This window comes from Gamsiella multidivaricata (assembly GCF_025024155.1).
Source record: "Gamsiella multidivaricata strain RSA 2152 chromosome Unknown BC939scaffold_11, whole genome shotgun sequence".
NCBI lineage: Eukaryota > Fungi > Mortierellomycota > Mortierellomycetes > Mortierellales > Mortierellaceae > Gamsiella > Gamsiella multidivaricata.
Genome location: NW_026251719.1, coordinates 35960 through 51283, shown reverse-complemented (window position 1 = coordinate 51283; position 15324 = coordinate 35960). Strand labels below are relative to the sequence as shown.

General features: G+C 49.2%; 5 protein-coding genes across 5 annotated transcripts; 2 read left to right on the top strand and 3 right to left on the bottom strand.

The window, feature by feature from the left end:
• Window positions 1-1854: 1854 nt before the first annotated feature.
• On the bottom strand, window positions 1855-4498 carry BC939DRAFT_510101 (uncharacterized protein; the record flags this gene model as incomplete). The annotated part of the gene is made up of 4 exons (XM_051561090.1): window positions 3937-4498; window positions 3629-3760; window positions 3422-3542; window positions 1855-3328 (listed from the first exon to the last, which is right to left on the bottom strand). The coding sequence occupies exons 1-4, from the start codon at window positions 4307-4309 to the stop codon at window positions 1855-1857; spliced, it is 2100 nt and encodes a 699-aa protein (XP_051415405.1). The 5' UTR covers window positions 4310-4498.
• An 803-nt stretch (window positions 4499-5301) lies between these two features.
• BC939DRAFT_500179 (tetrapyrrole methylase) lies at window positions 5302-7230 on the top strand (the record flags this gene model as incomplete). Its single annotated transcript, XM_051560014.1, has 2 exons — window positions 5302-5413; window positions 5501-7230. 2 exons carry the CDS (start codon window positions 5302-5304, stop codon window positions 7228-7230), a joined length of 1842 nt encoding a protein of 613 aa, XP_051415404.1.
• A 1263-nt stretch (window positions 7231-8493) lies between these two features.
• On the bottom strand, window positions 8494-11141 carry BC939DRAFT_23276 (uncharacterized protein). Its single transcript, XM_051550871.1, has 2 exons — window positions 11016-11141; window positions 8494-10890 (listed from the first exon to the last, which is right to left on the bottom strand). Exon 2 carries the CDS (start codon window positions 10819-10821, stop codon window positions 8596-8598), a length of 2226 nt encoding a protein of 741 aa, XP_051415403.1. The 5' UTR covers window positions 10822-10890; window positions 11016-11141; the 3' UTR covers window positions 8494-8595.
• Window positions 11142-12888: 1747 nt separating this feature from the next.
• Window positions 12889-14771, top strand: BC939DRAFT_441557 (uncharacterized protein). The gene is made up of 4 exons (XM_051554258.1): window positions 12889-13656; window positions 13769-13829; window positions 14332-14412; window positions 14553-14771. Exons 1-4 carry the CDS (start codon window positions 13099-13101, stop codon window positions 14594-14596), a joined length of 744 nt encoding a protein of 247 aa, XP_051415402.1. The 5' UTR covers window positions 12889-13098; the 3' UTR covers window positions 14597-14771.
• BC939DRAFT_441556 (putative cruciform DNA binding protein) lies at window positions 14756-15251 on the bottom strand. Its single transcript, XM_051554257.1, has one exon. The coding sequence runs from the start codon at window positions 15143-15145 to the stop codon at window positions 14858-14860; it is 288 nt and encodes a 95-aa protein (XP_051415401.1). The 5' UTR covers window positions 15146-15251; the 3' UTR covers window positions 14756-14857.
• Between the last annotated feature and the right edge of the window lie 73 nt (window positions 15252-15324).

Here is a 15324-nt window from a genome sequence, read left to right as displayed (position 1 = left end):
ACAGCAGCTTCCGTTTGCTCCTCAGATCAATTTCTAAGCGGATGAATGCAGCATAAGAAACACCGCCTCTGCTTCCGCAGAACGAGCCACCTCATCATTCCCTATTTCACTCTTCCTTCTTCTACATTCAATACCAAGGCCATTATCCTCACCTTTCAACTCCGCCAGGACCTTCCCGTTGCTCAGCCCAGTACTTTTAATATAATTTTCCATGTATTTGAATGCTCCATATCGGTAATTACAAGATGGTCTTCAAGCCGCCATACTCGGTCTCGAAAACTACTAGTCTTTGGACCAATGTATCTTGGCCATACTTTTGTCAACGCAGATATATTGGTTTTAGCAAGAGCTATCGATATTTTGTTCCGCAACCTTCAGCTAACATTATAGAGAAATTGATTCTTTGCGAAACATTCGAATCGCCAGTACGGTATGTGTGCAGACGCTCTTCGAGTCGCGCTTCCTAAAAAAATGCTTTCAACCAGGAACATTCTTTTTTTTTTTTTTTCTACAGAGTGGTATGCCAGCGTTCTTCGGATTCTAATGTGTAGCTTGCGATGGAAAGAAAGGTCGATGAGACAGAGACAGACTATAGAGGATAATACATAGAGGGAAAACTCTAGGACAGAGTCAAGGTGTAAGGGATGTTGTATAATTCTAATGAAGTTTTGTATCTGGCAATGGAGTTCTAAATCCGTGCGCTCAACGGTGCTTGCGAGGACACCGTAGTTCTTCTTATTTGGGGCGACCCTTCAGCCTCATGCAGTTTGGCGGCGAAAGACAACGTCGAGTCGTCTCTGCGACGTCACTTCCGATCCCTCTTTGGGAACTCCTTATACTAAAGTCGCCCGTCCGCGTAAACGACCGATGCATTTATAACACCAGAGTGCTTCAGGACTTGTGCAGTTATGTGGAGACAAAGTCTTGGAGTTTCCAGAGTTTCTTGCTAGTCGGAACAACCTCTGTAGAACGTCTGTTTGCACATGATACGATGCTCTACAGCTGTTAAAAAAAGATGGGCCGGATTGGCCTTCTGGATTCGCCACCGAGTTTGTCGACAAGCTGTCCAATGCAGCTGCTGAAGACAGCGTAGACAGTAAGGTCGTAAGCTCCTCCGATACCGCAGTTAGCGGACCCTTTCGTGGCAGATATTATAGTAACCAAACCTATCAAGGGAAAGAATAACAAAAATAAAAACATACATGGGCAATGAAAAAAGAGGAGGAAGGCGTATTGGAAGGGAGCAGGAAACAAGGGCAGGGTAAAGCGGCCTTGTGAATTGCATGCTCTTTTATAATGAACACAACTCAGCGCTCTTTTAGCTCCAGGTCGGGCATCAACGGGTAACGATCCTCACTGTAAAGCGTCATGCCTATGCTGGTACGGCTCTATATTGCACAGCAAACAAGCTGTATAAAGACCGTTGAGACCAGAATTGAAAAGCCTTACTGTTCAAAAATACGAACCGTTCACACTTATTGCGAAAACACTGTTGTACAACATACGATCTGTACTTACTTTATGTATACTCTGTAATTTATTACGGAACCTACGGAAAAGCACCTGGATGTCTATAAGACGTTGCGTTGTCGTGCAATGGGGCGTAGTATCCAAAAAAAGTTTTCTATAGAATAATCTAGCTGCAGCACGCAAAACAGATGCAACGCGCCATATGTTGTGTAAAACGCGTAAAGTTCGGATGATGATGATAATGTGAAATGCGATGCGGTCGGCGGTTATAGGGTGGGTAGTATGCGATGTGGAAGATGGCTATGTGCATGAGTATAGTGTCTGGGTGTGAGGGATGTATGCCTTGAGTAAATTTGGCTGTCCAAAAAATAAATAAAAACGGTACTACATGTTCGACCGTTTCTTTTTCTTCTTCTTTTTAGAGGACCCTGTGGACGGTGCAGGTGATGGCACCCCGTCCGCCAACTTTGGTGGCACAGCACTAGTATCGATTCCGTCTAATCCCAGCCCCGAGTATACAGTCGCGCGCTTGACCGACGGTGTACCCATTGCAGACGACGCTGGTGTTGTTGGTTCTGTTGTTGCATTCGCTGTGGTCGTTTCAGAGGATGCACCTGTGGATCTAACAGAAATGGCAGGCGACTCAATCTGGGCAGCCTCTGCCAGTGGCAGTAATGGCGACATAGCCGCACTGCGGGCTCCCTGCCCCAGCTGTTCCTTGAAATACACGCCGGATGCCTCCTCCATTGGGCGTGGCCTTTGACGGACTTGTTCCTGCTGTGGTTCATGATGCCGTCCAATAGATGACGAATGGTCGCCCTTCGAAAATGATCCAGTCCTGAACTCGCACTCATGTCTGCCGGCATTGACATCTAGCAACGGTCGAGTCTCTCCGGCAGCGCCTACAAAAGACGTCGTCCTTGACTGCAAAATTGTCTTTCCTGTGGCCATATAGTAGCTCTGATTTTCAGCTGGCATAGGCACTCGGCACTCCCCTAATCTTGGAGTACCTGCTGCCGACGCGCCCTGGGTATTAGCCACGAACGTTCCACTGGGGCCCAGGAGCGGCGTAGCAGCATTGCTGATCGCCGGCGACCGTAGAAGAGTTTTCAGGTTCTTGATCATATTGCTAGTCCTGACCGGTTTCCGGATCACCTTAATCTTGTTATGGACGTCCACATACACATCCGATTCGTCCACAATTTCCTCTCCCAAAAGCTCCTCAATCACATCCTCGAGCGTGATCACACCAACGGGCACACCAAGTCCACCAGGCTCCGAGGTCACCATCGCCATGTGAGACCGTCCTTCCTGGAAGAAATTCAAGATATCGAGACAGCTGGTATCGGGCGCGGCCTCCGGGAGCGAGTTGATTGTAAAGTGTCTGACGGCGATATGGTCCTCTGGATCGTAGGTGATTAGGCGCTTTACAAGTAGCATACCGATGAAATTGCTGGGGTCGTCATGGCGATAGATTGGAATGCGTGAGTAGCCTGCAGAGACGATCTCTTCCATGAGTTCCTCGTCCAGAATGGCATCCTCGCTCAATGTGAAGACATCCTCAAGGGGCGTCATGATCTGTGATACAGATTTCCCCTTGAGATCCAGTACCGAAGCAATGATGGTCACTTCATCGTCCGTCAGCTCGCCGATGCCATCGACCTGGTGCAGGGACACGAGCGTCTTGAGTTCTGTCCTCCTGTAAGTTGTTCCATGATGTACGCCCAACCATGCGTCGAGAAGCAGGGCGATCGGGTAAGCGATGGGAGACATAATATACATGACGATGATCATGGGCTTAGCGCAGTATGACCCAATAGCGAGTCCATAGCGAGCACACACGGCCTGAGGAATAATTCTATCATGGTGAGATTATCAGGAGCCACAGCTTAAGGACTTTTTTTTTTCTTCAGAAGTCAGGCATCCCTGTCATCAAGCAATACAAACTTACTCTCCAAAGATGACGATCAGCATGGTCGAAATCAGAATAGCAACGACGCCTCCTCCAAGTTCAGAGTCCAGTACAACGGGCAACGTCTCATTCACGATGACATTTCCCAGTAGTAACGTTACTAATTGATGAAGCACATAAAAAACGGCGATTGGTTAAAATTTGAAGATAGTGAGCGTAGTTGCTTATGATGTTTAGAGTTATTACCTAGCACCCAGTGCTTTCCACGCGACAGAAGCGTAAAGACGGTTTCGGCATGAACCTGCTCTTCAGGCGATCCCGAGGCCATGAGTACGTGTAAATTGGTCTCGTCAAGGCCCATTAACCCAATTGTCAGTCCTAACAGTACAAAAGAAATGAGAGAGGGAGCGTGAGAAAAGCTCAAAAGATGTCTCCGCGAATGAACTAGTGTCGTGCGCTCATAGGATAAATAAGGCTTTTGTGAAGCGCGTGGACTCGTTTTGCTCATTTTGGTGTCATGATCTAAATAAGCAACAACAACAACAACAACATACCTGCAAAGATACCACCGATCATGACTAGAAGCACAATCAAGCCCATCTTTAGCCAGAAGCTGATTGATGTTGCATCCTCTCCTCCGTGCTCGTGTCCGCGGTCCGGTTCTTTCTCATCGAGCGCGAATATCCTGTAGTTCTGTTGTTGGTGCGAATACGTCGAGCACAGTTTCGTGAGCAGGACAAGGTTCAGGAAAATGAGGACATAAATTACGACATTTTTGAAGCCCAGGGAACGCTGAGTAGCGCGTCGAGTCTCAATGCTACTGCTGCCATCGCTGGCGCTTTTGCGGAGGAGAGGGTCTGCTTCCTCTGTAGGTATAATGGCAGCTATGCTGTCACCTCGACAAGTGTCCTGATAAGAATGCTCCATGGTCGCCGTGTTCCCGCCTCGTGCGATTCAGGCGATGAATGAACGAATGAATGAAGAAAGAGAGGAGGAAAGGAAAGGAAAGGAGAGGAGAGTGAATGAGGAAAGTTTCGGGCGCCGGAAAGAGGAAAGGGAAAAGGAAGGTCAAAGGGACAAAGGTACCCTTTAAAAGCTGTTGAGTGTAAAAAAGTGTAAAAGGTTTTGGCAATCCTCCGCGCTCCGAGGCTGCAAAAGATGCGCACAGCAACCAAGCAATGGCCATGCACGGGCCACGTGATGGCATCCCTCCATTCCACTGGCTGCAGAGGAAAGATGCAAAAACAAATACACAAAAAGAACCTCTCGGATTCCCAGCATGGCCCGAGGGGTTCAATATCCATTGTACTGTACTTGCAACCGTAGTAATCAATGGATTCGTCTATCTTTTTACCTATTGCTATTGTGGACACATGGACACAGCAAGATGAGATCCGCATGTTATCGATTTTCATTCCTCTGTGGACACAATTGCACAATCGAGCCCCGCTCACATGGTCGATCGCTTCTGTTGTTGTGCGAAGGGCCTATCTGCTTACCCTGTCGAGCGGGGCTATGAGAGCAAAGATCAATCTACTGCCTCTTTATTTGCAACAAGTTACATTTACAGAAACTACGCCACTAAATTAGTAATTCCAGTTTTAAGCTCATGGCGACAAAGTGATTGGCTCCCAATCATAAAACGCCTTTCGCCATCGAGGAACAGATACGGCAAAATGGTGCCATCGGCCGTCACGGACACGAGCAACCTGTGTCTTCTCGTCTTTGCTTTGCCCTGTCGATCACATCAATTGGGGTTCTTTTAGTCACCACGATCCTCGTCACCTTGCGCAACATCGCTATCTCTCTTTTCATTCTTCAATCCCCTCCATTTTTACTCTTTTTCTTCTCTTCAACTCGTTCTTCTTTCTCCTTTTTCTTTCTTCATCGTTTCCACTCATCCGCATCCTATTTCACACATGGTCCGCTCCGCAATTGATCCCATCCGCCCTGGAGCCTCCCTGATCCTTGCCTGGCAGATCAAGCACAAGCACGTCCTCATTATCGGTGGAGGATTCGTCGCTGCCGGTCGTAAGTTTGCTTCCCCCCTCCTTTTTAATTTATTTATTTTATTTTTTTATTAACCGCAACCGATTTTTACATTTTCACCCGTGCTAGGTCTTGTCAATGTCCTCGAAGCCGATGCCAGGGTCACAGTGATCTGTCCCGAGACCGAAGAACTCTCCGAAACTGTCCAGCAACACATTCAGGACCACCCAGAGAACACTCGCCTGGTACGACGACCCTTTCAGGATTCAGACCTGACCACTCGATTCGGAGAGCACACAGTTTCGGGAGCAGGATCTCAGGCAAACGGACACCATCACACAAACGGAGGTGCTCATATGAACAGCTATGGCAACGGTGTGCATGAATACACGAATGGACGCCCTCACAGCCACAGTGACAGCAGCGAGGACGACGACGGTGACGAGACCAGCTATAGTGAACCCGCCGTCGATATGGTCCTCTCCGCGATCGATGACATCCCTCTCTCAACACACATCTATCACCTCTCCAGAAGGCTGCGCATCCCCGTCAACATCGCAGACGTACCCCCGCAATGCGACTTCTACTTCTGCTCCACACATCGTGACAAGAACCTCCAAGTCGCCGTCTCGACCTCCGGAAAGGGACCCAAGCTTGCGAACCTGGTCCGACGCCACATTGCGGATCATCTGCCCCCTCGTGTCGGAGACGCCATTGAACAGGTCGGCATTCTGAGAGCGACTCTTCGGAAGATGGCTCCAGGCCCGGAACTGGGGCCGAAGCGGATGCAGTGGATGAGTCGAGTGTGTGAACAGTGGAAGATGGAGGATCTGGCGATGTTGGATGAGAAGAGTATCAAAGTAGTTCTATCGGGCTTTAAACCGAATCTTGTGTACTCGCATGCGCAAGTCCAGGAGAGATTGCAGCAGGAACAGGAGCACCAGACGACAGTCTACAGCAGTGCTGACAAAAAAGAAATGAACGGCGGTGACACAGAGTGCGTGACTGCACTCACCACCCCTGTCAAGAACCAAGTGGTCTCAACAACAGCTGATACCACGCAAAAGCAGGGTCCACCGACACACCCAAAGACCGCCCGATTGATTCTCGTTGGCGCCGGACCCGGCGATCCTGAACTGCTGACGCTCAAGGCTATCCGACTTTTGGAAGAAGCCGATCTTGTCGTTGCAGACCGCCTGATCCCTATGAGTGTGATCGACCTTGCCAAGGGCGAGGTCCGTATCGCACCCAAGAAACGTGCCTCCTTGCCTCTGGAACCTCAACATGATTCGATTCCAGTCTCCAAGACATCGGACTATATCCAGGACCAGCTCAACGAATGGTGTCTTCAGGGCCTACAGGCGGGGAAGACCGTCGTCCGACTAAAGCAGGGTGATCCCTTCATCTTTGGTCGCGGCGCTGAAGAGATACTGTATTTCCGCGAGCTCGGATTCGAGACCGAAGTCGTCCCCGGCATCACATCTGCGCTGTCGGCACCCTTGGCGGCACATGTTCCATTGACGCACCGAGGATCCGCAGATCAGGTCGTGATTACGACCGCACAGGCCAAGGGTGGAGTCCTGCCAGAGAATTTCCCGACATATGACGACAAGAAGACCGTGGTGATTCTTATGGGCGTAGGTAAAGCCAAGGAGATCTCGGAACGGATGCAATCAGGAGCACTGGGATGGCCTGCAGATGTGCCTGTGGTGATCGTGGAGAACGCACATTGCCCGAATGAGCGGACTATGGACGCGACGCTGGGGACGTTGGCACAGGTGGTGGAGGAGCAGAAAGCGGTGCCCCCGGCGGTGTTTGTCGTCGGATGGGCGGGAGCTATCCTCCGCAAGCGGCAATGAGTAAAATTCGTGTACTCCGTCTTTGTATAGTCTTTGCATTTTCTTTTCTACTTGTTTGATTAGTATCATAGCGTCCTGCGCACCATACCGTTCGATTCTTTGTAAACCGCATTCATCTAATAAATACCCCCCCTTTGCGCATCAATGGATGTGTCCGATCGCTTGGGCAACGGCGCATTCCCCCAACTGACAGGTCTCCCATCCCAGCAATCTCTTGCCCTTTTTCCTTCTGCGTAAAACTCTCTCAACAATACGTCCCCCAGCACACGAGAAGTTTTTAGACGGAAACTGTTCTATAACCGAGATCGAAGAGGGATAATAGCAGTATTCGGTTAATCCGCTATTCATTTTGGAGATATATTGGTTCGCTTGTCGCTTAAAATGAAATGCTTTGTCAGGCTGTAATTAACCGAACGCATGCGACAAGAAAACTGCTTTATTCAACCGAATCCACATCAGGCAAAACTAATCCAAATAAAAAAAAGCCGTAGCTACTATAGCCACCATTACTGCGACATCCTCCACCATACCCACCGCCACTGCCACTCTTACCAATTGCCATAATACGAATGGTTTGCTCGACGCGGTGATCTCGTTACCAAATCGCGTATCATCCGAATACTGTTTGTGCCATAGGTTTGATCATCATGCAAGATAAAAAAAACGAGCATAGGAGCGAGTGTTGCCTCTGATTGTTTGACAGATACGTGTGTGTGAATATGTGGATGTGTACGTGTGTGGATGTGTGTATGGATGATATGGCCTACTTTAAGGCTCACCACCACACAACATAAAGTCTCGCGCGAGACTAAGATGACCTCGCCGTGGATAAACTGATATTAGGACTATAGTCGCCGTTCTTAAGCAACCGCCCCCCCCCCGAAGACGCGTTGTTTCTGCATGTATAAAATGAAAGGAGCGTCGATCACTAGCTTTTTGATGGTCAATTGTAGACACCACATTGGGACTTTCTCATTGACACTTTACATGTTGAAGAGGCAAGGGATGGGAGATCCACCCGTCGATTTCCCCAAGCAAGTCAACCGGGAGCAAAAACGCGTTTTTTTTCGGCCCCAAACACGTTTTTTTTTTTTTCGTAGGTGCATAGCCCCTAGCTAGAAATAGCAATCTTTCTCAACAGGACGTCAAACGCAGTTTTATTTACAAGTCTTGCCGCGTTGGTCTTTGTCGAAAAAAAAAGAAAGAAAAAAAAAAAGGAAAAAAAAAAAAGAAAAAAAAAAAGAAAAGAAAAGAAAAAAAATACAAGGAAGGCAAAGGGCAAGAAGGATTAATGAGGAGAGATCGTTTTTGAAGTAAAGTGGGAGAATGGGAGGAGAAAGAGGAAGGAACAGTCGTGACAGGTTCTCATGCACTGGCGCCCTTCTTTGGGGTAGACCCATGTGCCTGAAGAAGATGGTTCTTTAGCCCATTGATGTTGGTATAACCCTTTCCGCATCCTGGAACCAGACACTTGAACGGCTTCTCGGACGAATCATCCGTCCTTTTCTGCGAGCTTTGCTTCTGCTGCTTTGACATTGTGCTCCCTGTCGCTGTTATGGCCGTTCCAGGCGATTGAGGAGCCGACACCAATTCCATAGCTGGTGGACTGGCACTCGCGCTCACTGCCTTGCCCGGCTTGATATGCACGCCAGGGTGCTCGTGCCGCATATGAGCCCTCATGGCGCTGTTGCTTCCATATGACTTTGAGCACTCCATCGATAAGCAAGGAAACTTCTTCACCGCCACAGTGCCAGTGGTAGCGATCTGTTCTTCCATGACGGGTGCGATAATATCTGCTGGAATGTTGATCGCCATCATTCTCGGACTCACATTTGCAGACGTCACCGGGGTCGAGGGGAGGGTCAAGGAGTCGTTTGCGCTGACATTGATGTGTGTCCCAAAGTGGATCCTGTTGCTGTACGAGCTGAAGTTGTTCAGTGAGTTTGCAATGTGGTTCGCGAACAAGAGCTCGTTCATCGAGAGAATGTCGAGGTCTTGCGTGGTATCGGGCATCTCCACGTCGAGACCGAGTCCAAAGCTCTGGCTGGCAATCTTCTGCAGCTGCGCCTGCATTTCTGCATCGTCCATCAACAACATGTTGGTGTCAATGGTTGGAGAACTCTCCAGATGTCCCAAATCCATGTCGACGTCGTCGAAACCGTTTTCTGGAATCGCAATCGAGTCCGGACCGAAAGAAATGTCGCTGCTCTTCATGGTGATATGCTGATGGCCATGGTTGTTGGCCATATGAGCAGTGAGTCCATTCAGCACATGGAAAATTTGCCCGCATCCGAGCTCGGGACATTGCAGCGATGTTGAATGCGATCGGGGCAACAAAGATTCAAACGAAAGTGTCGGAGATGGCACGAGTGGTTCCTCCAATGACTCTGGGGTATGGGGAATGTTGAATGCCTGGTGAGTGATCAGAGGCTTGGACATGGCCGGAGGAATAAGATATTGGATTTCGGCCGGAGTTGGAACAATGGAGAGCGGCTTGCTGACAGGCCTGTTGAAGGATGCGGTGTAGGGTTCGAGAGCATCTCCTGCAGCGGTTATATCTGGTGTCGCATCCTCTGCTTTGGTTTCAGGCGACGACACAGTCGCCTGCTGCTGACTGTCCTGCTGGGTGCTCCCATGTCCTGAGTGCCCGAGGGTGTTTTTAGCATGGGTAACATGATACTGGAGACCATTGATATTCTTGTATCGCTTACGGTCCTCGCATCCTGGCACGGTGCAGCGGAATGGTTTGAGGACAGTGGTTCCGTGGTGCGAGGCCTTAAAATGGTAGAACAATAGCGAGGGCGATGAACTCTCGAACTTGCAGCCAGGGATTGCACAGCCATACGGTCGTTCCTCGTCCGGGTTCGAATCGTTCCTGTCCTCGGTCTGGTCGTTACTATCTTCCAGAAGGTTATACTGGTCATCTAGAAAGGCATCGTGGAGCAGCGTCTCGTCAGACGACGGTAGTCGGCTTCTCCCTGATGACTCATCCGAACGCTGTGTCCCTGACTGCATTTCCTTAATGTTGAATTGGTTACGCCGCCGCTTGTTGGCGCGCTCCATGTGATTCAGGCTCCGTTGAATTTTGCGCCAACGGTTTCGACAGTGAAGGCCAGGTCGACCAGGGAAGGAGAGGGCGATCTTTTGCCACTGAGTGCCATATTCCTCAAACTTCTTCAGCAGAAGAATGTCGTCATCGGGCGTCCATGCCGCGCGATCGATTTCAGGGTCGAGACTCTCACGCCACCTCTTTGCGCATTGGTCGTCAGTTCGTCCTTGGATACGCTCGGCGATTTTACTCCATTGACCGCGAAAGTTTTCGACGCCAGTCCTGAGCAGGTGGTCTTCTTCCTCGGTCCATCCGCCTTTTTTCAAACTCGGGTCCAGGGAGTGAAACCATCTCTTTCGGCAGTTTTTGTTGGTTCTTCCTGGTACACACGCCGCGATCTTTGCCCACTTTTCAGTCTTGTCACCATAGATCTGAACAGCCCTCCGTAGATACTCGTCCTCCTCTGGTGTCCAGACAATTCGCTCGCCACGGATCCTTTTTCTGGGTGCTGTTTGATCCGCTGTGGGGTGGGTGTCATCCATGATAGTGTCTCCAGTCAAACCGAGAGAGGGCAGGTCATCGGGAAGATTTGAGTTGAAGAGCGCCGGTACCTGTCATTAATTGTGGGTGCAAAGCCTTAGTTTGACGCTTTTGCCCGCGATATTCTGGAGAAAATCGGAACGAGTAAAACGCAGCACAGCCAGGGCAAAGCTTCAGGGCAAAGTCAAAAACTTACGTGATGGTCCTTCAAGGTGTCATGCGAGGACAGAAACGAGAACTAGAGCGTTTGATGGAAAGGTTAGAGGTTGAGGAATGCATAAAGAAATATTGGGAGGGTCAGTCTCTCGCGCCAAATGGAAGGGGAGAAAATGGTAAGAATTAGATAAGGGACGGGAATGTTGAAGGCAGCACTTCATGTAATAGCGTTGTCAACACGACCATTCCCAGTCCGTCCCTTTTGTTAGCAAGCTGACAGATATAAATACAAGCCAGGAGAGAACATGAAAATAGAAAAAAATAAAATAAAAAGGGAGCGGTTGTCGAAAGATAAAAAACAAAAAAAAGGGTGCTTACATCGAGTTGCGGCGACTGGTGTGCAAAGTGGGAGAAGGACTCAAAGTCGCCCGAGGACCCACAGCTGTCCGTCTATATATTTCAGAAGGTAAAACGGCGGGAGGAAAGGGAGGTCAGGGTCAGCGGTTATGGTTGTTGAGCCGAGGAGTCAACAAAATAGGAAGGGCGGCAGATATGTCATCAATACGAAGCAATTGAAGCAAGTGAGAGCCATGATCTTCCTTGGGCTTACCATGTTCATTGCCATCAAGGCCCACAGAGACGCCGCAGCTGAAGTGGAGGTCGAGGAAGGAATTTTCTAAACGCTCAAAGAATTGCTAGCTGGAGTATCGAAGAAGGCGGACAAGGAGGCAGGAAGGCAGGAGGCAGGAAGGCAAAGGGGAGAAAGCAAAGGATTAGGTTGGATTAGTTGAGGTGCAGAGCGCGGCAAGAGTGTGAAAGTGAAGGTGTGAAAGTGAGAGAGAGAGAGTATGCGAGCGAAATCGTGTATGTGCGATTCCTTTTTGTCTTTTGTTTCGCTTGCCGTAGTTGTTAGTTGATTCCAATGGCAAGCAAGAGAGAGGGGTGAGAGGGAAGGACAGCGACAGCAACAACAGCAATAACAAGACTCACCCCGATGGGCAGAGGTTGCCCCTGTCGCTGTGTTGCTTTGGATGACAGGTTGGATGAAAAGAGGGGGATGAAAAAAGACTGTGGATGGAGTGGAAAATGAGGAGGGGGATGGAGTGAATGCAGAGTGGAGTGGAGGAAGAGGGGAGGAGGGAGGAGGGGAGAGGGAATGGTGGCAGCCGAATCGAATGAGAAAAGGAGGGATGCAAGTTGGAAGAAAGGAGCGTAAAGGGTGCCAAGGTTGACATGAACCCTTGCTGCCTGAGCGAATTATCGCTGCTAGCCTAACCGAATGTGTCTGCTGCCCACAGGCTGAGCAAAACAAAGCAGAAAAAAAAATGCGGGGGGGGGGGAGCAGAACCAATTTCAGTCACGATCTGAGCATTATCCTTCTGCTGTCCACCCTGGCATTCAGACGAGCGATGGTGTCAGTTGTTTGAAACACCGACTCTTGCTGCGAAACAAGGGTAATAATCCCTTGTTCCCCTAGCTTAGCCGGGTGGATCGGCCCCCAGGTACCCCTGAGGAAGGTCATTCTGATCTGGCTGTGCTTCCGGTGACTAGCCATTGCCTTCTCCACTTCTCCATATCTCCCCTTCTCACCCGAGAGAAAGAGAAGGGAGGAGGAGCATGAGAGCAGCTGGTGGTTCTCGCATGCTCTGCAGAATCCAATCCCATTAGGGCGCGCAACGCACTGCGGCAACCAATAGGATCCCATCCACAGCGCCAGCGAAATTGCATAGATTGTATAGATTGCATAGATTGCATAGTCTAATCTACAAACTGCCCCACCGCACGCGTACATTTTGAACGCGTCCACAAGCACGCTCGCATTATTTCTTACGCGTCCTTTCTTGTTCATAAAACACCGCTAGCCTTAGACGGGCAATTATCCCTCCTTTCACTAGAGCTTCGCGCTATGCACGACCACCCCCAACTCGTGTATTTTCATTTACACAAACAATCGATAGCACTCCCTCTTTCTTCCGTATATAATCTACATAATGCGATCATCCTCACTTTTATTCCTTCTTCTCCTTTGACCTACTCGCCTCTCCTCGATCTTCCTCCACCTACGTTTTCTTGTTCACCCACAAGCCCGCTCATACACTTAAAAAAAACACACAGTGAAAATAATGCTCGGTTGCCAATCCGTCCGTCTTATCCATCTTCTCTGGAGCTCGCAGACTCCTTCCGGCGAGCAAGAGAAGCTCACCATCAATGATGCCCTCTCAGTCTCTCGGTACTCGAGCAGACGCAAAATTGAAGTCTCTGCTGTCCCCGACCAGTCATCTCCAGCACATCCGATCGAGCCCCCTGCCTCTGCTTGGCCTGCAAAAAGAAGAATTGCGCCAATGGCCATGCTCTCCCCTGTTTCGATATTCTCGATGCCTGCACTCACCAGTAGCTTACGATCCTCAAACGGAAGCTCTCCCATCTCCCCATTCTCGATTAAAGAGCGAGGATTAGGTGCCGATGTTGGTCTTTCTAAAAGAGAAAAGGCCCTGTTTGCTTCGCCTACGCAATTGGACATCGAAAGCAGGAGCGGACAAGTCGCAGAAATTGGTGCACCCTTGACGCCAATTTCCGTGGACGTCTTAAAAGAAGAACAAGAGAAAAAACAAGAAATGGAAATGGAGACGAACGTGAATGCGTTAGAGGTCAAGTCTGCGCCGCAATATGTCGCCCACATGGTTGGTCCCATCTTCAACGTTTGTTCCGCTTATACAGGACCAGGGATTGTTGGCGCTAACCATTACTGATATCACCCTCGCTCTGTTTTCTTCGTCTTGCTCTTTCGTCTAGTTCAAATGGAAGCAAGGCGGTAACTTCGTCAAGGTCACTGGCACCTTTGACAAATGGGAAAGTATGGAATAGTGATCTCCGATTGTTTATCTCCTTGTTTCGTTGCTTAGCTGGTCCGATGGGATACAGCCCTCCTGTCTTCAGGTTATGTCCAATGTTACCTTCTCTTCTCCTTTTTCATCCTTTTTTGCAAGCCTTTTATCGCATTGTGTGGTTCATATTGCGCCAGGGGGTGAGGGCAAGGCTGAAAAGATCACAGCGCTGACTGTAGAGATTGCACGAAAAGAAGGCACTGAACTCGACCGCTTGAAGCGCGTTTGACCCGCCCAAGGAGAAGCATCTATCATCAATGGACGTGTCACCCACCTTTTGCTTCTCTTTGGTGTATTCTGTTCTGTACTCGAGCAGCTCCCCTCCTTTTTTTTATTTTATGGAAAGGAAATAACCGTAACGTTGCAACCTACCTGGAAGACCAGTCGTACCAGTGTCAACTAACCAACCACATTGTTGTTCCCCGCTTCGCCTTACCCTTTTTTTTTTTTTTTTTTTTTTTGCTCCACATAGAAACCATCGTTATGAAGAAATCTCTCCACAGCCCGGACCATTTCGAGAGTATCGTGAGCCTAGACCGCTCCCAAAATATTGTAAGCACCGTAAAAAAAAAAAAAAAAAAAGTGGAATCCAATTTCTCCACATTCCTTTCTTCTAGTGTCACCCTGTCCCCCGTGCGCCTGTTACTGACTATGGTTCTATACTTCCCTCCAATTTTCATTCGTTCCTTCAGCAATTCAAGTTCATTGTCGATGGCCAGTGGAGATGCACGGATGAATTTGGTACAGGGTACGATACAGTTGGTCATTTGAACAATGTCCTGCCGGCCATTTGAGTCGTGATCACCATCGTGCCCTAGCCAGGCGTAACAACCATATTCCTATATACCCTTTCTTCCTCAGAGGAACATGCATCCACACATGAACGTAATAAAATCGTTTCTATATTGTTCACAGTTTTATTTCACTGCGTATGTGCAGAATATATGTACAAAGTGGTGGGCAAGGGTAACAAGTTGAGTGTGTCGTGATTTTGTGTTTAGATCTTGCGCTCAGCATCCCCCCGTGCGGAATTAACGTGTCCCTCTGCTTCCATGGATTTGTTTCCTGTAGCGGCACCAACGGTGCGTTGGGCTGCACCCTTAACGTTGTGGGCGACACCTTTGGCCTGCTGTTCTGCGCGCGCGGCGAGATTGGCACCTTGGGCCTCGGCCTGCTGGATCTTGCCGGAGGCCTGCATGGACTCGTTACCGAGAGCAGAGCCGACGGTCTTCTTGGCGCCACCGAGGGCGGACTTGACAGAGTTGGCGATTCTTGAGGTGGACATGTTTGTTGAGTTTTTTTTTTCTTTGGGTTTTGTTGAAGTGTGAGATGGAGATTTTGTTTGCGTGTTTGATGAGGAAATGTAGGTAGAAGGGGTCCGTTTTATAGCGCGTACTACTGGGAATTGCATCATGTATTATCATCATCATTCGCAAAGGGGACTAGACTGATGGGTGCAAAGGT